Source organism: Nelumbo lutea, chromosome 6 (assembly GCF_056320005.1).
Source record: "Nelumbo lutea isolate HS-2025 chromosome 6, American lotus-T2T, whole genome shotgun sequence".
In the NCBI taxonomy this organism is placed as follows: domain Eukaryota; kingdom Viridiplantae; phylum Streptophyta; class Magnoliopsida; order Proteales; family Nelumbonaceae; genus Nelumbo; species Nelumbo lutea.
The window spans coordinates 37,919,946-37,943,497 of NC_142689.1; the positions used below are offsets into that span (position 1 = coordinate 37,919,946).

General features: G+C 45.3%; 1 protein-coding gene across 1 annotated transcript; it reads left to right on the top strand.

The window, feature by feature from the left end:
- The first annotated feature begins 22,402 nt into the window (after positions 1-22,402).
- LOC148848608 (uncharacterized) lies at positions 22,403-22,795 on the top strand. The gene has a single exon (XM_088951342.1). The coding sequence runs from the start codon at positions 22,403-22,405 to the stop codon at positions 22,793-22,795; it is 393 nt and encodes a 130-aa protein (XP_088807468.1).
- The last annotated feature ends 757 nt before the right edge of the window (positions 22,796-23,552 follow it).

Here is a 23,552-nt window from a genome sequence, read left to right on the forward strand (position 1 = left end):
ATGCATTGAATGGATGCAATGTGAATCCACCTCATTATTAAACCTTGTATGGTTCCAAGACTTGTCGAAATTAATCAAGTCGGCCACATTGAAATCATTAATTTGATGATAAATTGTTAAGGCATAACTTGCCACATGTTGGTTTAAAAAAAAAACTTGCCACCTGTTCCCTATCTGCCAACTCAACTCCTTCAACCTATGTCTGAATAGATAACATACTATTCCAAGTTGAAGAAGGTTTTGGTTTCAATGTCCATAGAAAGGATCTATGGACCCTCTTGTGAGGTATTTGGCACGCAACATGAAGGCCTAAGGTTGGTGACCTCTTTCAAAACGCCAACCAAGTTTCATCAATAGGGATATGTTTTGAGTATACATGTCTCTAAAGCCTAAACTGCCCTCCTTGGGTTTCATGAATGATTCCCACAAAATCTCTGCAATGACATTCAATTAAGAGTATACTAGCGACCCCTGTACGATGCACACAAATAGATATTAGGATTTATTGGGCTTAAATCTTATTGCCCTATGGGGTACACAACCTGAGGGTAGGGATGACAATTTTTCCCGTCCCCGTTGATTATTCAACCTCCCCGACCAAGCAAGGATGGGGATGGAGACAACATTAGCGGGGACAGGGTGGGGATGGGATTAATAGGAACACCCGATTGGGGACCGGGATGGGGATAAGGAGTGAAGTCCACACCCCGCCCCAACCCCAATTATATATGTTAAATATATCTGTATATAATATATTAAACATATATATATTTATATATTATATTAAACATATAATATTATTTATATTATATATAGATATATCAAAATATATTTAAAATCTTATTTGCATTTTAATTTTCCTTTATTTTAAATAAATACTAATGGAGGGTGAGTTGGCCCGATCTCACAGCACGGGTACACATGGGTATGATCTTGCTCAAGCGATGACTCAGCGTGACAGCACAGCAAGTGCAACTGCAACTCGTTGGGAAGGGCTCATCGAGTTTAGTCTGACAATTCGGCGGGTTAGGCTACTCACCAAGAGCCACCTGGCTTGCACCTCCTTCCCAAGGCTGAGGTGCTCCGAGCTACCTCCGAGCTCGGGGCCCCCTGACCTTTGCTAATGCCCGAGCTCCTCCCAGTGGATGTTAGGCTACTACCAAACAGGAACACCTTGTTCCACCTCTAGATACCCCAACGTAGAGACACCTCGAGCCAGACAACTCAGTGTAGCTTGCCACAGGCAGCTCGCCGCTTGCAAGGTAGCTCGGTATAGGGTAGCTCGGAGAAGAGCAGTTCGGCACATCACAGGAAGGCCTCCTGCCCGACCACCATACCTGACAAACCTGGAGACTGCAACCACGTCACTCGTCAGACAGTGTTGTGCCCGCCACCTTTAAAAGGTATCTTACACCTGATAGATATGTACCCTACAACAACGACCCCGCACGTGCCACCTCAGCCCTAACTGTAACGACTGCGGCAGGACGATAGTGGAGGTTATACCTACCCTTTCAGAGGCAGGTGGGCCTGATTCGACAGAGTTCTATTATAAGTAGCCCAATCCCAAAGGACAGAGGTAACTTTCTGATACTCGCGCTATCTGCACTCTTAGCTTTCTTCCTCTCTTTGCATCTTTCATAGAGCTCTAACTTAAGCGTCAGAGTGTTCCCGCCGGGCAAGCCCCCGAGAATCCCTCATCTTCTCCCCCTAAGGTACCTTACAAGAGTCACGCAAGTGCCAGCTAGGAGTGACCAGATTGTGCACCATCATTTGGCGACGTCTGTGGGAAACACTTTTAAAAGCCTTCCTCTAAGCTTTCATATAGTTCCTTCTTTCCTAAAAACTCAGCACTCATGGCTTCTTGAAGCAATGCTAGACGCAGCATGGAGATGGACATCGCCAGGGAACAACTCCAGGTCCCTGTGGTCTGCATTGGGCAGTTCACCATTCCTCTTTCGGTGGACGGACTCCCTAGCCTAAATGTGCCATGAGCAGTGGCGCCTATGAGTGTTCACCTTCCCCCCTCTGTTGATACAAACTTTGTTGAACCAACTGTTGTCCCTCTAGCGACCAGCCAAAACCAACTCGATGATTTGATGCAGTGCATGCGGGCCATGCAAGCCCAAGTGCAGCAGTTGCAGCAACACCAACTCTACCAGCAGCAGGTGCAGCATCACGTCTCTTAGTATCACTATCAGCAATAATTACCTCAGCTGCCTTAGCCTCAGCCCCAGCTCCCTCCTTGGCACCCAGCCTCACGGCAAGCCAGGTCTCACCGCCAGGATGAACGCCCTTCTCGCAAAGAAGAGGATTCCCAGAACCTCCCTAAGAGCCAAGCCTCCTCTCGCGGTAGAAAGGAAAGACCAGCCACTCTGGTCTCGCCGCGGGCAATCAGGTCAGGAGGACCCCAGCTCGCCAAATCTACGTCGCCTCAGCAATCGAAGTTCGAAGCCCCACTTCTGGAGAACCGGTTTGAGATCCTAACTGTAGACTCTAAGCAGAACCCCTCCATCCGCAGCCATCACCAGCAGCCCGAGTTGCTTCCGGCGCATACTATTACTGACAGTACGGAGGTGAGCAGCACCAACGCGGAGCCTGCCAAGAAGCTAAGACATCGCCGCCGAGCTTGCCGAACTACTACTCACAACTTGCCCGAACTCAGAGGTTGAGAGGAGGTAAGCTCGAGTGAAGTAAAAGCTCCCCTCCTTTCTGTTCCATCCCCCCTATCTCAAGAGCTTCTGGTTGTTCCAATGCCCAAGGACTTCAAGCTCCCCCCTCTCGATAAATATGATGGGTCGTTCGACCCGAATGATCATGTAGACGCTTTCCAGTCGCAGATGCACTTGGCAAGGGCCAGTGAGTCTTGCATGTGTGTGGCTTTCTCCACCACATTCAGAGGAGTGGCCCGCACATGGTATCGAAACCTTGCACCCGGATCGATAAGAAGTTGGGCGCAATTCGTGCAAGCCTTCACGTCCCACTTCGTCACCAGCAAGCGGTGCCCACAAACTGAGGAAAGTCTTCTCAACATAGTCCAGAGAGAGGGAGAGTCCATCCGGGGTTATATCAAGCGGTTCAATGATGCATGCATGCAGATACCGCGCCTGGACCCCACAGTGCGCCTTGCAGCAGGCAAGAAAGGCATGATGCACAAAGAATTCAAGTGGCACATGGTTGTCAACCAGCTGGCGACCATAACTGAATTCCTCAAGCTCGCGGACAGGTTCATAGCCACGAAAGAAGAGATCAATCAAAAGGGCGAGAGTGCACCCGAGAAGAGAAAGAGAGAAGGAGAACCTTCCAGCCAAGGAGACAACTGAAAGAAGAAGGATGTAGCTCGGGGGGCAAAGTCGGGTCAGCCGTTCCAAGCCCCTATGACGGACCGAACCGACTACACCCCACTGAACGCTAAGCGGGCCAAAATCCTGATGGCAATCAAGGACGCCATGTACGTGAAGTGACCACCCCGCCTGATGGGGAATCCTAATGAAAGGAATAAAAATTTGTATTGTAGTTTTCACAGAGACCACGATCATAGTACCGAGAACTGTAACAATCTCCACGATGAGATAGAGGAACTCATTCGTTGCGGATATCTAAGGAATTTTGTACAAAACAATAATAATAATAATAATAAAGCAGGTCAGCAAGGGGAGCATAGTAAGGATGTTCCTGAGTCCAGCAACAGGCCAGCAGAGCAATCAGAAGCAGCCCCCGGAAGAGAGGCCAGTTCAGGGCACCATCCACATGATAGTTAGAGGCTCGATCGTTGCGGGATGTACCTCGGCGACAGCTCAGACATCAGTTCGCGAGGCTGCCAGAGAAGAGCAGAATCCTCCTAAGCGGCCGAAGATAGGGGAACCGATCTTCTTCATGGAGCATGATGCGTGTGGGGTCCACTACCCCCACGATGACGCGCTCGTCATAAAAGTAAGGATCAATGATTTCGAGGTCAGGCACGTCCTCGTTGACTCAGGTAGCTCGGCAGATATCCTCTTCAAAGCCACGTTTGATCAGCTTTAGTTGCAGGGAAGTGACTTGAGGTCCGCTAATACTCCCCTGGTGGGCTTCAGTGGAGAAGAAGTCAGGCCCCTCAGAAAAATAACAGTACCTGTGGAAGTCGGCACATAGACCAGCATAGTCAGACTCAGCCATGACTTCTTGGTGGTCACGACCCCTTCCCCGTACAACACCATAATAGGCCGGCCAATCACCCATGTCCTACGGGCAGTGGTCTCCACTTATCATTTGGCAATGAAGTTCCTTACAGATTTCGGAGTAGGGATAGCGCGGGAAGACCAGCTTGAGTCTTGCAAGTGCTATGTCGCCGCCCTCAAGGGAAAGACCAAGGTGGCTAACAACCTCGAATTGGAGTGACCTATGAAGCAAGGCGAAGAACGAGCTGCACCCACGGAAGAAACAGTTGCCATTCCAACTTCAACAGAAGACCCAGCTCGGACATTTCAGATCGGTGCTTCAGTCCAGGAACCCCTGCGATCCGAACTAATAAGTTTCCTACTTCAAGACTTAGATGTTTTTGCATGGTCCGCGACAGAGATGCCCGGTATAGACCCTAGTCTTATAACTCACAAGTTCAATACTGATCCTGTAGTTAGGCCCGTTAGACAGAAGAAACACAACCTAGCCCCAGAGCGATGAAAAGCAGTTGACGAGGAGGTCGCGAAGTTCATCGCAGCCAACTTCATAAGAGAAGTCCATTACCCGAGCTGGGTAGCCAACCCCGTTCTGGTAAAGAAGGCTAATGGCAAGTGGTGCATGTGCGTCGACTACACCGACCTAAACCGAGCCTGCCCGAAAGACTACTTCCCACTCCCCAGAATTGACCGCCTGGTGGACGCGACCTCAGGGCACGAGTTGTTGAGTTTCTTAGACGCCTAATCGGGCTATAACCAAATCAGGATGGACTCGGCGGACGAAGAAAAAACTACCTTCATCATAGAGTTCAGTCTATATTGTTACAAGGTTATGCCCTTCGGGTTGAAAAATGCTAGGGCAACCTTTCAAAGGCTTGTAAATAAATTATTTGAGCCATTAATTCGCCGAAAAATAGAAAGTTAAGTAGACGACATGGTCGTCAAAACTCAATTCTCACATGAATTAATACAAGACTTGCATTCTGTCTTTCAAATTCTGTGACAATTTAACACGAAGTTGAATCCAAACAAGTGTGTCTTCGGTGTCACCTCGGGCAAATTCCTAGGATACATCATTAACTGACGTGGCATTGAGGCCAACCTGGATAAGATTAAGGCCATCTTAGATATGAGACCACCCCAGAAGCTGAAGGAGGCTCAGAGGTTGAATGGCCGCGTAGCCACCCTGAGCCGCTTAATGTCCAAGTCAGCGGACCGTTGTCTGCCTTTCTTTAAGGCAATTAAAAGCAAAGGGTTCGAATAGATCCAAGACTGCCAATTTGTGTTTGACGAGCTCAAAAAATACCTCGCTAGTGTGCCAATCTTAAACCGGTCTGAAGAGGGCGATGTTTTAGAGAAGTACCTCTCGACAAGTGATGAAGTGGTCAACTCGGTATTGATAAAGGAAGTAGATCGGGTCCAACGACCCATCTATTATGTTAGTAAAGTATTGTAGGGAGCAGAGACGAGATATCCAGAGATAGAGAAACTAGCCTACGCACTGGTCATCACAGCTCGGAAGCTCCGTCCGTACTTCCAGGCTCATACTGTTATCGTCCTCACAGACAAACCTCTGAGGCAAGTCTTACTTAAGCCTAAGGTCTCCGGTCGATTGACGAAGTGGGTCATTGAACTCAGCGAGTACGACCTCTGGTACAAGCCGCAAACTGCTACTAAGGCCCAAGCCTTAGCAGATTTCATTGTCGAGTGCACTTTCAACTCCGAAGTCCCCAAGCCGGTTGAGCACGAGGCTCCTAGTCTGAGCAAGCTCGGAGCTCCCGGGCCAATTGAGTCCGAGCTCCGTGAGGTAGCAGCCAGTGTGGCATCTCTCCTAGTTAGGCCAAGTGCGAACTGGGATGAGGAGCCCTGGATCCTTCACGTAGATGACTCCTTGAACCAGTAGGGCAGTGGAGCCGAAATAGTTCTATCGGGCCCAAGTGGCACGAAATTGGAGTGTGCACTACGCTTCGAGTTCGCGGCATCCAACAATGAAGCGGAATACAAAGCGTTGATAGTTGGACTAGCTTTAGCCAGAGAAGTAAAAGCCAAGCACATTGTCATCTACAGCGATTCCTAGCTCGTAGTCAACCAAGTCATAGGAGATTACGAAGCTCGCGAACCAGCCATGGTTGCCTACTTAGCCAAAGTAAGGGAAGCTCTTCTCAACTTCCAGTCACAATTCATTAGGCAAATACCAAGATCGGAGAACGCTAAGGCCGACGCACTGTCCCGGTTAGCCAGCACCAACGATATCACCATGAGAACCGTGTACATAGAGGACCTGCCTTGGCCTAGCATTCTCGGGGGGGCAGAGGAGGTCGCTCCCATCGTTCAAGCAGAGCCGAGTTGGATTGACCCGCTCGTGAGCTTTTTGCTACATTGGACCCTCCCTGCAGATCGCAATGCGGTCAGAAGGGTAGAGCGCGAAACATCCAAATACGTCATAATAGACACACGACTATACTAGAGATCCTACACGCTCCCCTACCTGCGTTTCTTGCGACCTACCGAAGTCGAGCTTGTACTCCGCGACACTCATGAGGGTCTGTGCGGCGGACACTTGGGGGACAGGGCTCTCGCCCAAAAAGCATTACGATAGGGGTATTATTGGCCAACAATGAAGGCAGATGCCATCGAACTCATCAGAAAATGTGACAAATGCCAGAAGCATGCCAATATTCACCATCAGCATGTTGCCGACCTCAAGTATCTCACCAGCCCGTGGCCTTTCGCACAATGGGGCATCGACATACTTGGACCGTTCCCGCCAGTGGTAGGCCAGAGGAAGTTCTTAGTAGTAGCAGTGGATTACTTCACCAAGTGGGTAGAAGTTGAACCTCTTGTAACGATCACAGCCTGGAATGTTCAAAACTTCTTTTGGAAGAATATTGTGTGCCCCTTCGGGCTACTCGGGTACTAATTTTTGACAACAGCAAGCAGTTTGAGGATATCAAATTCTAGAACTGGTGTCAAAACATGGGGATCCAACAAAATTTCATTTCAGTTGCACACTCTCAAGCAAATGGTCAAGAAGAAGTCGCAAACAGACCATCCTTTGCGGACTGAAGGCACGTTTGGACCGAGCTAAAGGATCATGAGCAGACGAGCTACCCAATTGAAGTACCTATGCTACGACTGGAAGCATACAATGATAAGACAAATGAGGATTAACTACCTACCTACCAACCTCGATCTACTCGACGAAGTAAGGGACCTTGCATACATCAGGGCTGTAGCTTATCAGCAAAGAGTAGCTCGGTACTATAACGCCAAGGTCAAGAGGTGGAACCTCCACGTCGGTGACCTGGTCTTTCGTAAAGTTATGGTACCTAAGTCCGGCACTGGCAAGCTTGGGTCCAACTGGGAAGGACCTTACTGAGTGAAATGAGTGCTCGGGGAAGGAACATACGAGCTCCAAACCCTCGAAGGGAGACAAGTACCTCGGGCATGGAATATTGTCAATTTAAGATAGTATTACCTGTAACAACTGAGTAGACTATGGGTCACTCCCAAAGCCTAAGGGCCAGAATGCCGAGCTAACATGACCTCGACACTATAAGACCCTATCACCTCTTCGGCAGGAGCTAATGAAAGACCTCAGCACTGTATAAGACCTAGCCACCTCATCGGCATAGGCTAAGTACTTGTAGTGCCTAAGGCACAGGCAGCTCAGGTACAAACCTTGTGATGCATAGCCCGCCCCGGCACACAACAAGTTGAACCCGTTAGGGACAACCGATGTCAACTTAACCCGGGTGCAGACATATTGGGCATATACCCTATTATTGCTCACCTCGGTGTACATACGGTTACCCCTGCTAAGTACTAGGAGACATTTCAGGGTGACGAAAGTCGAGAAACCCCCGCTTCGGGTACTTAGCTTGATAGCTTAACAGTTCAGGGTAAAATAATCACTTCAGCAAATAAAGTAAATTGCATAGCACTTAGCAAAGTGTATTTTCATTACAAATATTCCATTACAAAAAGTTTGTTACAAAAAAAAAAGGATCAAGCTCGTAGGTATAAGGGCTGAACTACTTCGGAGGCTCATCGCCTTTGCTAGGGATCTCCTCAGGGGCATTAACCGAACCAGTGGCCTCTACATTGTCATCGTTACCTTCGTCCTCAGAGTCCAGATCATCCACTGACTAACGCACTATGTCATCAGTGATCCACGAAGTAGTGATGGCGCTCGTATCAAGGCAGGGGTAGGTGTGCCTGATTAACCATCGGCTGAGCTTGAAGCCCTTGCAGTAGGCCTCGATCATCACGTCGTCGAACCTCAAAGACTTAACATAGTCAATGATGGCCTGGACCTTGGTCTCCTTGAGGGCATCTTCAAAGATCTCAGTCTTCTCTTTGAGGTCACCTCTAAGGTACTCCACCTCGTGCTCCAGCTTTCCTTTTGCTTCCTTGAGGCCCTACACCTCAAGCCTCAGAGCATCCAGGTCTGCCTTGAGGCTATCCATCTCGAGCCTAAAGGCCTCTTGGCCAACCTTGAACGTTCACCTCGGCCCTCAATCTGTCCTTGTCTCGGGCCAGCTTGATCTTCTTCGCCAACAACACCTCGATGAAGCTCTTCTGAGCTGAGGCATCATTCTGCAAGTGGTGGATTTGACCACGAGCTGCCCTCAGTTCGGTATGGGATGCGCGGGATGACTTCTCAGCTTCCAAAGCCTGTTTCAGATGCCGATCAGATTGAAGGGTCAAGGCGTGCACAGCTGAGTTCACCTACATAAAGGAGACCAGTCAAAAACAAAAAAAAAGGAAGAAAAGAAGAAGAGAAGAGGGTCCTTCGCAAGGAATCACCACCATGGTATGAGAAGCAGCTCGGGCACCGAGCTGACCAGGAGTGACATCAACCCATTCTGAGACCTCCTCCGGGTACGCAACCTCCTTACTCTTCTGAAAGCTGCATTGGGGGTTTAGAATGCTTTGACCCTCCTGACTCCCCGAGCTAGATACCGACATCTCTGCCGCATGGGTGGACTCCTCGGAAGCTTGAGTGGCGACTTCAGTAGGACGAGCTTCGGTTGTAGCCTCTGTGGGGCGAGCCTCAGCGGCAGCTTCAGTGGCACTCCCGACAGCAGTCTCGGTAGGATTAGGGGTGGGCTCCGCCGCCACGTCAGGCCCCTGAGGCGCCATGTCTCCCTCCAAGTTGATGATAGGTTGAGCACCGGGGAGCTCGGGCTTTGGAGTCGGAGCCGGTGGAGGTTGAGCCTCGGTAGAGGCCTATGGGGACTCAACGCGTGCTTTATTGACGACGTGCTTCTTCCTCTTCATCTGGCGAAAGAGACTCTAACTGTCTATCTTTTCCGCCTCCATGGGACCTGCAGTGAAGCTCGGCATTAGTAACTCTGAAGTAAGTATGCGAACAAAAAAGCCGAAGTAAAGACAAACCTACCCAGGCTCAAGCCGACCTGGATGAGCTTCTCCTCGGCTGTGAAGTCCTTGTAATTCAACCCGAGCTGAGCCCACAATTGAAGTGACTTCTTAGTCTTCCCATCAAGGATAACACTGGGGTCTTGAACGGCCACCCTACAGTTAGTGGGGAAAGGTCACCCTGTGCTGCTCCGAACTACGAAGTAGTCCCGCTTCCAGGCTGGGACTTTACTCGGGAGATTGTGCATTAACTTAAAGCCCAGGTGGGGAGATAGATAATAAACCCGTCTGTGCCCGGGGAGAGCGCCCGAAGCGTTGTTCTTTATTGCCAAGATAGAACAGAGGATATCTAGGTCAATGGAGAGGGATCAGTCAAAGTAGAGGGAAATGGTCCCAACCACATTCCGTATGGAGTTTGGGTGAAGCTGGTCCAAGGTAATGTTAAAGTGCACCAACACCTCAACAATCAGGGGGGAAGAGGGAGATGGAGCCCGGCGACCAGTTGCTCCCTGAAGACCATGATCTCATCGGGACCATGCTCCCATGGAAAGCTGCCGGTAGGAAGGCTGTAAGAGTATTCTCTAGGAAGGTGGAACCTCTGTATGAGATCCTGAAGTCTCTCCAAAGTCATGGTGGAAGGGCCGAACTGATCTGGCACCCGACCTCGGTGGGAGGTGGATGCTAGATGACCCGAAGCCCCATACATCGGACGGCTGGGCAGCAGGAGAGCCACCCTGATCCGAGGTACCCACGTCGGGCTCGTCGATAAGGCTATCTACACTAGACGACATGAAAGCACAAAAGAAAAGAAAGCTTATAAAAGAAAAGGAAGCTCGGGGACTCACCGCAGAAAACACGAACCGAACTAGGGAAATAACTGAACTAGAAAACCCGAGCTGGGAACCTCAGACGCAAGCTCAATACTGACGCTGAAGACTTTGTGGCGAAGAAATGGCCAAGGGTCCCCCATTATTTATAGCCACCGCATTCGGGCATTAACGGTCAAGATTGAGAAGATCCAACGGCTCTCAAAGAAACCGGCTACGGGTTCCACGAGGTGAAATTAGTTTAGCATGTTTTTTGGTGTCCGCAAAGTCCAAATCGCATGACGTCCGTGCATAAACCGAATGCGACCTGGGTTTCTTTTGATTGAGCCGGGAACTGGACCGGTCCAGCTAGGTGAATTGCGCGATGGAGTGGCATGAGTACTGAAGCCAAATCCATCCGATGCGTCATGAACTCCTCGCACTAGTTCAATGTTGCCAGCATAGGGAGTGGGGGGCAATTGATGGAGGGTGATTTGGCCCGACCTCACAGCACGGGTACACGTGGGTATGACCTCACTCAAGCGATGACTCAGCGTGAAAGCATAGCAAGCGCAACCGCAACTTGGTGGGAAGGGCTCACCGAGTTTAGTCTGACAACTCGGCGGGTTAGGCTACTCGCCGAGAGCCGCCTGGCTTGCACCTCCTTCCCAAGGCTGAGGCGCTCCGAGCTACCTCCGAGCTCAGGGCCCCCTGACCTTTGCTAATGCCTGAGCTCCTCCAATGGATTTTAGGCCACTCCCAAACAGGAACACCGACCCGCCTCTAGATACCCTGAGGTAGAGACACCTCGGGCCAGACAGCTTGGTGTAGCTTGCCACAGGCAGCTCGCCACTTGTAGGGTAGCTCGGAGAAGAGCAGTTCGACACATCATAGGAAGGCTTCCTGCCTGACCACCGTACCTGAGAAACCTGAAGACTGCAACCACGTCTCTTGTCAGACAGTGTTGTGCCCGCCTTTAGAAGGTGTCTTAGACCTGACAGGTACATACCCTACAACGACGGCCCCGCGCATGCCACCTCAGCCCTGGCTGTAATGGTTGTGGCAGGATGACAGTGGTGGTTATACCTGCCCTTTTAGAGGCAGGTGGGCCTGATTCGACAGAGTTCTGTTACAAGTAGCCCAATCCCAAAGGACAAAGGTAACTTTCTGATACTCGCGCTATCTGCACTCTTAGCTTTCTTCCTCTCTTTGCATCTTTCACAAAGCTCTAACTTAAGCGTCGGAGTGTTCCTGCCGGGCAAGCCCCTGAGAATCCCTCATCTTCTCCATCTCAGGTACCTTATAGGAGCCATGCAAGTGCCAGCTAGGAGTGACTGGATTGCGCACCATCAAATACATTTCTGAAAACAAACTTTTAATAAAAAATTTAGGGATTTAAGTCCCCGATGGGCCTCGTGCGGGAAAAATATGTTAGGTTTTATTGGGCTTAAAACTTATTACTCTATGGGGCAACACAACCTAAGGGCAAGGATGGAAATTTTTCCCATCTTTGTTGATTACCCAACCTCCCGACTAGGCAAGGATGGGGATGGAGATTACCTTAGCGAGGGTATGGTGGGGATGGGATTAATAGGAACACCCGATTCGGGACCGGGATAGGGATGAGGAATGAAGTCCACACCTCACCCTAACCTCGATTATATATATTAAATATATGTGTATATATATAATATGTGGAATTTAGAACAAGGTGAACCTACTATCTTTCACAGAGCTCTAACTTGCATCCGAGTGTTCCCGCTGGGCAAGCCCCCGGGAATCCCTCATCTTCTCCATCTCAAGTACCTTATAGGAGCCACGCAAGTTCCAATTAGAAGTGACCGGATTGTGCACCATCAAATACATTTCTGAAAACAAACTTTTAATAAAAAATTTAGGGATTCAGGTCCCCGATGGGCCTCGTGCAGGAAAAGAATGTTAGGGTTTATTGGGCTTAAAACTTATTACTCTATGGTAGGGAGAATGATTGTTCAGTCCACCCCCAGAATTCTTAGCTCCAACTGTTTGGGGTAGGTGCCAGCTTGGAATTGACGCCAATACATGTGTGGGTATTGGTATTTAGGGTGGGGTTGTTTGACATTTTGAATTGTTGTAGGTGTATAGTGGAATTCAGAATTCTGAGGTGGAGTGCATTGTACTTATCTGATATTTACATACATACATACATACATACACATATATATGTATGTGTTATATATATATATATATATATATATATATATATATTGTGGGATAACAATTTTGCATGGTTAGCAATGGCATGAAATCCTGACGTCCTCCTCATCCATGGCAAATCCCAAGGACGATCCCCTTCCTCTCCCTGCTTCAAAGCCCTTTTTGACCTCTTTTCTATCTCGGCTTTATCCTCTCTCTAAACCTCTTCTTGATGTTCCAGTCTTTAAAGCTGGTCTAGAACAAGGTGAACCTATTGTCTTGTTTCCTAAAGACATTCTTGAGAAATAAATCTCATGATCTCCTTCATGGGTGCTGATTGGTAAGTGCATGCATAGGTGCCCCCCTCTCCCTGAGATTAAAGAATTTATATGCAAAACTTTCAGTCTTCGATCTGAAATATGGGTCACGACACTTAATTCTAAACATGTTCTCCTCCATTTTGCAGAGGAGGCCGATTTTCTTAAGGTTTGGTTAACAGAGGTTTTCAAAATTAAATCTTTTGTTTTTAGACTCTTCAAGTGGGTGCCTGAATTCGAACCAGGTTGGGAACTATCGGTGGTTCTAATATGGATTAACTTCCCTTTCCTGCTCGTGAGCTACTATGTGGAAGGGTTCTTCGATTGATTGCTCTTGCAGTCGGACCAGCGCTAAAGTTAGACAAAAAAATTTTATAAATTTATTTATTGGGTTGACACTTGACACATATGGGTCTATGAGAGTGTTTTGTATAGACTCCTATTTGCAGTGGGATTCTAAGTGTGGTAGGATTGGATTGAGATTAGTTTGATGAATAACCAATCTCAATAAGTGATAAGAATTATTACAGTCCTAATCACCTCTGTATGGGAGTTATAAAACCACATAGTGGTTCTGAAACCATCACGGCTAGCCTCAAGATCCAGAGAGATCAGTGAACTCAGACAAGTTGATAAAGAAAGAAGAGCAGTGCAAGCATTCAAAAGGAATGGTGGGAACACAAAGTGAAATGCAAATACATACGCACATCTAAATCTGATTTCTTTCACTGTTCATTTCCGATTGATTCGCCTTGAAAAAATTGTGGGTAATTGCTTGGGCATCTCTATCCGATTCGTCTCCGAAAGTCAATTGCTTGGACGTCCTGGGTTGTTTGAGCATCCATTGGTTTTCCCTTTTTGGGATTTTAATTGGAAGAGCTATATTACAGCCGATTGGGTTTTTCAACCAGTTATTCTTCCTTAGCCCTTATAATAACTAATGGGTATAATTAATGATTGCCGCTGCTAGTTTTTTAACCATTTGTTTATTTTGACATTGGTATAAAGGAGATTTTTTTCTCATCAAAGAAAAGGGTTTAAAATAAAAAAGGGAAAGGAAATATTTTAACTCACCGACATCAATTGCCTTTTACCCTTGGATTAGGTTTAAGTATTCGGAAGTTAAAAGAAAACTTCTCAAGGATCCGTTCTCAATAACACCCTTGGATTTTGTCAGCCTGTTCAAATATTCTATGAGGACTAAATCGAGTCAAAATTTGTTATCTGAATTCCTCTATTTCCATCTTGTTAGCCTGTTCAATGATTTAGACCCAACTAACTCTATTTCCATTCCTATTGGTTTATTTGAAATATTATTTGTTCTATATCTTATTCCCTTTTTTTAGTATTGAATTTTATTTCCTTAAGATGAATTATTTGATGCATTCGTTGTTATTATATTTCTATTTTATATGCTTAGATGTAAGGTATACATTTAGACTGCACCCTTGATTGAAACTTAGGGACATTTAGTAAATGGATGGTGCCAAAGTACTTGAAGTTTATGACATGATAACCAAGCGTTCAATCATTTATTTGTTATTTTAAGAATCTTAAGATAGGTTGTGATTACCATTCTTTCTTTGTTCTTGTTATGGTTAGCCCAAAGGCAATACTTAACATTATGATAAATATAGAATGAGACAAGGGAGAAAAGTATATGATGTGTAAGTGAACTTCTTAAGCCCAAAGGAGTAAGAGGAGATCATATACATTCATATATGGAACTTGTTTTGTTTAAGCAATATTTATTCATTGAAAATGATGACGTGGATATTTATCTCAACCCAAAGGAGGGGGTAGATAAGCCATAAACATCTAGGGTGATATACTGTCTCTATGTCAGCCATTAGGCGTTCCCTCTTGTATGTGATTAGATGTGATGCACGATATATGGATTTTAGATACAAATATACTACCTTGACATCATGATTGCTTAGAATTTTTATATAAAATTGAAATAATGATTAGTTTAATGGTTTAAAATTGCAACTGATGTGAACATCTTTGTTGGACCTAATCAGCCTTACCCTATTGAGCTTCTCACCAATAACAACTATAAGAGATGGAGAGGCCAATTGGAATCCTACTTATGAATCTAAGAAATAGACTTTTGTCTCACCCAACCTAAGCCATCTGAGTTGCTTCCAATACTTCTGAGGCACTTAGAACCAAATACACCACTTGGCACAAAGCAAATAAACTAATACTCTTGATAGTTCAGAACACTATCTTTGAACCTCTTAGACCCGGGATTCTCATTTTGAACACTGCCAAAGATACACTTGACAACATAGAGGCACAGTTTGTTGGATCAACCAAAGCCCTCACAATGAGCTTGTTCACACAAGGTCATCTCAGAAGCTCTTCCGGTCTTTGTGCCAAAACCTTCCACAAGGAAAGTCTAGAAGAAAAATGAAGACACAATGCATGAAGAAAAGGCATCTTCAAGTGGTGACAAAAAGCTTCTACAAAACTAACATGCATCTGCTACCTTGCCAACAACTCCACCATTGACTTCCTCTCCTTGTAACCAGTCGACTCCTGTGCTTCGTTACACCCCAAAGTCGAGGAGAGGGGAAGGGCAACTACCTTTTGAGGTAATGGCTGCACCAAGCACTACACCAATATCAAGGGGTGACATTGAAGTTCTCGAGAAGGATCTTATGCTTCCAATTTCCACAGCATCAAAGTCGTTAGTCTCTAAACCTCCACTAAAGGGATTTGTTAGAGCTTCATCAACCAATAAAGTAAGGCAACATCAAAAATGATGGTTTGACCCCAACGCTGAGAAGCTCCTCAAGAAGGTAGGCTATAGAGAAGGTGAAAATCATTGGTTAGGAGACCTTGAGTCAGTCCTTACAAGTAGACAAACCTATGGCCTAACAAAGACACAAAGAAATTTACAAAGTGAAGGCTCCCACATCCCTTAGCAGAATGTTGGCTTAGGATACCATCGAAATCCACCAACTATAATTTCATGGAGGAAAGCATCATCCAACCACAACAATATAGAAGTGGTGGACAAGAAGGAAAAGAAACATAGACAACGGAGTTCATTCTTTGATCGACTAGGAGAACCGAGAGAAAGACAATTAGTGTTCGACAAGATTGGAGGAAAAGATGCTGCTCCAACGTCATCTGCCCAATCACAAAGGAATTAAGTACTCTCCTGTATAGGTTCCAAGGGTGCCAATATGGAGAAAAATGGCCGACAACAAAGTCAAAGCCTACAATGGACCATTGCTACAAAGGAGAAGTCAGAACCTTGAAATGTTGTTCCTTCTCTTATAAAGAGGATGGCGAACTTGGAAGTTTCCTCTAATGAGACCTTGATAGTTAGACAACAAACTATTATCATCACATGTCCATCTTCTCAATCAAAGTTCAACCTTCAACCAGGACAAAGCATGGAAGAACAAAGTGAAGGGATAATTGAGGATGAAGACATTGTCTTAGTTAATCACATCACCATTGAGGATGAGGATGATGAAAATCTATCAAACACTTCTTCAAATGAAGAACTTAAGCCTACCCCACCTACCTTTGAAGAAGGAGGCTAAGCAACAGTGGATGACTTGAAGGAGTTGAACCTTTGCACTAAAGAGGAACCAAGACCAATCTACATCAGTGCACTCCTCAGCCCTGAAGAAGAAGACAAATACATCAATTTACTTCAAGAGCACAATGATGTCTTTGCTTGGACATACAAGGAAATGCCCAAGTTAAACCCAAAGGTTGTTGTCTACAATCTCTCTATTATGTATGGGATACAACCAATCAAGCAAGCACAACATCAGTTCCAGCCCGAGTTGTTTCCGCAAATTGAAGCAGAAATCAACAAGTTCATTGAAGTTGGTTTAATTTGGGAGGTGAAGTATCCAACTTTGATTGCAAACATTGTCCCTATGAGGAAGAATAATGGCCAAATTCGGGTCTATGTTGACTTCCAAGACCTAAATCAAACTTGCCCAAAAGACAAATTTCCTTTGTCTATCATTGAACTTATGGTAGATGCAACTACAAGCCACGAGACATTATCCTTCATGGATGGTTCATTTGGATACAATCAAATTCGCATGGTACTTAAGAATTCTGGTGATACATACCAACGGGCGATGCAATGGATCTTCGATGACATTCTTCACAAGAAGGTCGAGTGCTACGTCGATGATTTGGTTGTCAAGTCTAAGAAGAGAAAAGACCATCTCAATGACTTGCATAGCATATTCAATAGGCTAAGAAGATGTCAACTAAAGATGAACCCTCTCAAGTATGCATTTGGAGTCACCTCAGGCAAGTTCCTCAGGTTCATTGTTCACCATCGAGGGATTGAAATTGATCAGTCAAAGATTGATGCCATCCAAAACATGTCGATGTCATTCTTAACTCCTTGCCTCCATCCTTCAATCCATTCATAATGAATTACAATATGAACAGGTTCAATGTCAGCATTCAAGAGCTCAGCAACATGTTGCAACGGGCCGAGGAACTGATTAAGAAGGATGAACCGATAGCAATGCTTGTTGAAACTGGCAAATCTGGTAAGAAGAGGAGGGCAAAGAGGAAACCCCAAAAAAAGGCCACTAAATCTAAGAAACAAAATAAAGACAAGGCATCCAATGCCTGTCACTTCTGCAAGCAGGCCGGCCACTAGAAAAGGAACTGTCTTGCCAACCTAGAATCTAAGAAAGGTACTTTCAAAACTTGTGTCATTGAGACTAATTTGTTAGTCACTTCTGTGTCCTGGTGTGTTGACTCTGGGGCTTCAACTCATGCGTGTAATTCACTACAGGGGTTCAAAATAAGCAGAAGGCTGAGTGAAGGAGAAGTGACACTTTTCTTGAGAACGACTGCAAGTGTTGCAGCTGCGGCAATTGGAACCATAGAATTAGTTTTTACAAAAGGAACTATTGTACTTAAAGATTGTCTTTATGTACACAACTTGAGAAGAAATTTGATTTCTGTTTCTAAACTTTGTGCTGATGGATATACTGTTTACTTTAGTAATATGATTACTGTTAAACGGAATAATAAATTCATCGCATGCGGGAAACTGGAGAATAGTCTCTATGTTCTACGTCCTTCTCTAGAAACTAACTTAACCGAAACTACGTCGGTAGAAATTCTCAAGAAAAGGAGTCGTGATATAGTTAGTCCCACGTGCTTGTGGAATCACAAGACTGGTAAAGGATGGTCCTTTGGATTTTCTAATCATAGAAGATCTTCCCACTTGTGAGCCTTGCCTCCGAGGCAAGATGACAAAACGGCCATTTAACGATAAGCCTGAAAGATGTATAGGCACACCTGGCCTTATACATACTGATGTATGTGGTTCCCTGAGTGTTAGGACTCGTAACCAACGCATGTATTTCATCACCTTCACCGATGACTACTCACGATATGGTTACGTGTACCTAATGAGACAAAAGTCCGAATCCTTTGAAAATTTCAAGGAGTTCAGACAAGAAGTCGAGAAACAATTAGGGAGAGAAATTAAGGCCCTTCGACCAGATCGAGGTGGCGAGTATCTCTCTGACGAATTCAGGGACTACTTGAAGGCCAACGTGATAATATCGCAGTTAGCTCCTCCTGCAACACCGCAGCTTAAAGGTGTTTCAGAGAGGAGGAATAGAACATTGTTAGACATGGTCTGGTCACTTTTCACACGCTCGGAATTATCCACATCCTTTTGGGGATATGCATTAGAGACTGCTATCTACATGCTAAATCGGGTTCCAACCAAATCGGTTCCGAAAACTCCATACGAATTATATCAAACACTTGAAGATTTGGGGTTGTCTTACGCATGTTAAAAGAACGAGTGCAAACAAGTTGGAATCCAAGACCAATCGTTGCCTATTTGTAGGCTACCCAAAAGATTCAGTGGGTTATATTTTCTATGACCCAAGTGAGCAAAAAGTGTACTGCAGTCGAAATGTCTAGTTCTTAGAGATTGATTACATCCTGGACACCCATCGTTAGGAAATAGTTCTTGATGAGGAGAGCTCAAGAGTAGTGGGAGATGTCCCACAAGTTCTAGATAGTGACCAACCTAGAAGATCCACCCAGGTATCCAGGACACCAGTCCGCTATGGTTATGACCAGGATAGTTACCTGGTGGAAGCCTTGACTAGTGAGGAGGATCCCGTAACTTACGCGAAAGTTATGTTGGACATAGATTCCTAGAAGTGGGTGGAAGCTATGAGAGCTAAGATGGACTCGATGGAGGCCAATGGAGTCTGGACTCTAGTAGATCCGCCCTTTAGGGTAAAAGCAATTGGTTGCAAATGGATCTATAAGAGGAAGAAGGGCCCCGATGGCAAGATTGATACCTACAAGGCTATTTGGTGGCGAAAGGTTATACTCAGAAAGAAGGCATCGACTATGAGAAAACCTTTTCGCCCGTGGCCATGCTTAAATCCATTAGGATCTTGCTAGCTGTAGCAGCAAACCATGACTACGAGGTTTGGCAAATGGATGTCAAAACCGCTTTCCTGAATGGAGATCTTAGTGAAGATATCTACATACAGCAGCCACAATACTTCATTGCTGCTGGTCAGGAACACATGGTATATAAACTTAATAGATCCATATATGGACTTAAGCAAGCTTCTAGGAGTTAGAACATCTGTTTTGACTCTACCGTCAAATCATTTGACTTTGAGCAGAATCTGGATGAGCCCTATGTTTACAGAAAGTCCAGTGGGGATAAGGTCACTTTCTTGGTGTTGTATGTGGACAATATCCTACTCATTGAGAATGATGTAGGAATGTTGACTTTTGTCAAGGTATGGCTTTCACAGAAATTCTCCATGAAAGATCTTGGAGAAGCTTCCTATATATTAGGTCTTCGACTCTATAAAGATAGATCGAAGCGGATAATTGGATTATCCCAGGCTGCTTACATTGACAAAATTGTCAAAAGGTACAGCATGGAGAACTCCAAGAAAGGAAACATTCCTTTCAGGCATGGAGTCACTCTCTCCAAGAAGATGTCTCCCAAGACTTCTGAGGAGATTGAGGGCTTGAAAGACATTCCCTATACCTCAGCCGTAGGAAGCATCATGTATGCCAAGCTGTGTACTCGCCCTGGCATTGCTTAGGCGGTGAGTGTCGTAAACAAGTTCCAGGCCAACCCAGGGCAGGAGCATTGGACTGCTGTGAAGAACATACTCAAATACTTTCGAAGGACAAAAGAGTTTTGTCTGGTATTCGATGGTAGTTCACTACAAATTCTGGGGTATACTGATGCTGATTTCCAGTCAGATCCAGATGATAGAAAGTCTACATTTGGGTATGTTTTCACGATAGGATCGTGTGTTGTTTGCTAGAAAAGCAACAAACAAGGGTCCATGGCAAACTCCACAACCGAGGCCGAGTACATTGCCGCAAATGAAGTTACCAAGGAAGTTGTGTGGATGAAGAAGTTTGTTCACAAATTAGGAGTGGTTCCGTCCAGCATATCACCCATCCCGTTGTTGTGTGACAACAATGGAGCGATCGTCCAGGCTAAGGAGCCTCGGGCCCACTCGAAGTCAAAGCACATCGAAAGGAAGTACCATGTACTACGGGAGATCATTGGTAGGGGGGACATCCTGATTCAGAAGGTAGTGTAAGCGGATAATGTGGCAGACCCATTAACTAAGCCACTCACACATAAGGTGTTTGAGAAACACGTGGAAAGTATGAGACTCCGACTTGTACCAGATTGGACCTAAGTGCAAATGGGAGCTGTTAGACAGTTTTGTATACCCTTAGTTTCACTCAGTTTTGATATACTTTTGATATTTAATGTAAATAAATAAAGTACATGTTTGATTCACGTTGTGTGGTATGCTTCTGCGTAAGACCCTAAAACTGGACACTTAATGAGACTTGTGTTGGATTTAAATGTTCACAGCCGTTGGATAAGTCTGGGGAGATTTATCCTGCCAAGACTGACACTGGTGTGTTGCCAACTGTTCGAGTGGCTTGTCTCAGCCGCCAGGGTGAGACCTAAGGCACACGTAGTGTAGAATTACTTGAACCCTTGAACCGGACCAGATTTCCAGTATTGCCCTGGACCTTGGAGATTGATGGGCAAAACTGGAAAGTTACACTTGACCCCTAGACCCTAATTCGAATTACTTGAATTCGAACGCTTGGTGTTTTCAGCAGACCACCATGCATTCTTGAGATAGGATCTCAGATAACCCTAGATAAGAAAATAGCAATTTGCCACTTTCTTCTCTAGCATTCTCCTCCTGTAGCCACCGCCACCTTTTCTGCCAGTTCGAGTCCTCAGTTAGAGAAGATCAAGAAAGGTTCTTGATTGTTCGTGTAGTGCTCACAGTCTTCCATCGAGTTCTTCAGAAAAACCTGGTTCGTGGGAAGAAAACTGCTTGTTCGGCTCCATCATCACTGTGTCATCTTTAGTGGGAGCTAATCTTGGGATCTTTTTTGGGCGTGAACACCAACGTTGGGAGATACTACTTCTCTAGATCAAGTATAATCACTCCCTTTTTCTTCTGGTTCAAGTAGGATCCTTGAATTTTGATTCTAAAATCAATGAATGCGATTCCCAATTGGAAGGAAGGTAGGAAATTTTTGAAATTCGCCCACCCATTCCGCAATAGTTTTGGCGTCCATACGATGGATCCTGCCATTCCTTTCACCTAGTTCCCTACCACCATTATGAAATCCAATTACTAAAGGAGTTCAATCACGCTACCATTGAGCACGTACCAATAAGCGAAAACAAACAAGCAGATGCCCTTGCTAATCTAGCGGCAAGCTTAGCACTCACGAGTGATGAAGCAATAACAATACCCATTTGTGTAAAATGGGTTCTACCCCCTAAGTCACCTCAAGAAGAGACATAATAGGAAAGTAATGTGGTTTCTGTATTTACTATGGAGGTTGAGGACTGGAGACGACCCTTCATTAACTACTTGCAGTATGAGAAGTTGCCCAAAAATCCCAGGCATAGAGCTGAGATACAACATTAAGCACTTCATTTCCTATATTACAATGACAACCTCTACAGACGCTCCTTCAATGATGTCTACATAAGGTGTATCCGTGGAGACGAAATCCAAAGCGCAGTCGACCAAAAACACTCCAGAGTTTGTGATGCTCATCAATTAGGACCTAAGTTCCATGATTGCCTTAAGAAAATGGGCTTCTATTGGCTAATAGTGGTATAAGACTCAATTGGATATGCCAAAAGATGTCGGGCATGTCAATTCCATGGGGATTTTATTCTCCAGCCACCAGAACCTCTACATCCTATAGTTGCATCGTGGCCATTTGATGCATGGGGACTTGATGTGGTTGGTCCTTTGCCTAAGTCTTCTTGCCAATACCTCTTCATTCTAGCAATAATGGATTACTTTTCCAAATGGGCTGAAGTGGTTCTTCTTTGAGAAGAAAAGAAAGAAGATGTTGTCAACTTCCTCTGGACTCACATTGTCTACCGTTGTGGTATTCCATGTTACATAATCACAGATGACGGAAATTCGTTCTTAGTAGCATAGGTGACATAGTTTTGTGACAAATTTGGCATTAAGTAAGGCTTTCAACCATGTACAATGCAATGACCAATGGACTTGCAAAGGCCTTTAACAAAACTCTCTGTGAACTAATTGAGAAGATTGTGTCTAAGTTTAAGAGAGATTGGCATGAACGCCTGGATGTGGCCTTATTGGCATATCAGACATCTTACGACACTGCTACAAATGCAACTCACTTTGCTTTAGTATATGGTGTAGAAGTTGTACTTCCTCTAGAGAGACAAATGAACTCCCTAAGGATGGCTATCCAAGAGGGAATTACAGAAGATGAGAATGCAAAGCTACGACTAGCTGAGCTTGAAGCGCTAGACGAGAAGATGTTAGAAGCTCAACAAATAATAGAGTGCTACCAAGCTCGTGTGGCTCATGCATTCAATAAGAAGGTTCATCTTCACTCCTTTTAGAAATGAGATCTTGTCCTTGTTGTTTAACGACCTATCATTCTCTCACACCATTCAGAGAGGAAATTTGACCCTAAATGGGATGGGCCTCACGTGGTGGAAGAAGTTTACACCAATGGTGCTTATCTCCTTGTTACACCAAAGGGTCTACGTCTTGAGCCCATTAATGGCAATCGTCTCCACACAAATTAGCTCTAGTAATCTCGTAAATGGTGGTGAAATAAAGGAACGTACTACAGCTTTGATCCAAATGTACGTATCCCATTAGGGGTCTAGATTTCTTCAAAGTCTCTTCTTCGAGGGACATAGACACCAATAAGGACTCAAATATCACCACATCCATGTGGGTACAGGTAAAATGCTTAATCGATTGCAGTAGTAAGGTTCATCAAACCGTCCATCATCATCAAACTAGAAAAGCTACAAGAAGATGAAAGCATCTCAATGTCCTCACATGTGGAGCTCTCTACTAAAAGCGCCTACACACATCACAAATTAGGATTTTCAGCATATTTCAAGGCCATAAAGGCCAAGACGCATCATCTCCTCAAGGTTCACAAGCTATGTAGAGAACTTCTCCAATAGCCAAGTCAAGCTACCATCCAACATGAAAGTCAACATCATCAAAGACATCGGCACCATACAGAGCTCCGTTACCTCATCATCGAGGGGGCATTTGTAGACATGTGAATTTTTAATCCAAATAAATGAACTTAATTTACATGACAGACTCTGAATTAATATTGACCCCACAAGTCCA

What these genes read in the sequence shown, in the direction of transcription:
- LOC148848608 (XM_088951342.1), top strand. Translation starts at nt 22,403, where the DNA reads ATGTACAATGCAATGACCAATGGACTTGCAAAGGCCTTTAACAAAACT.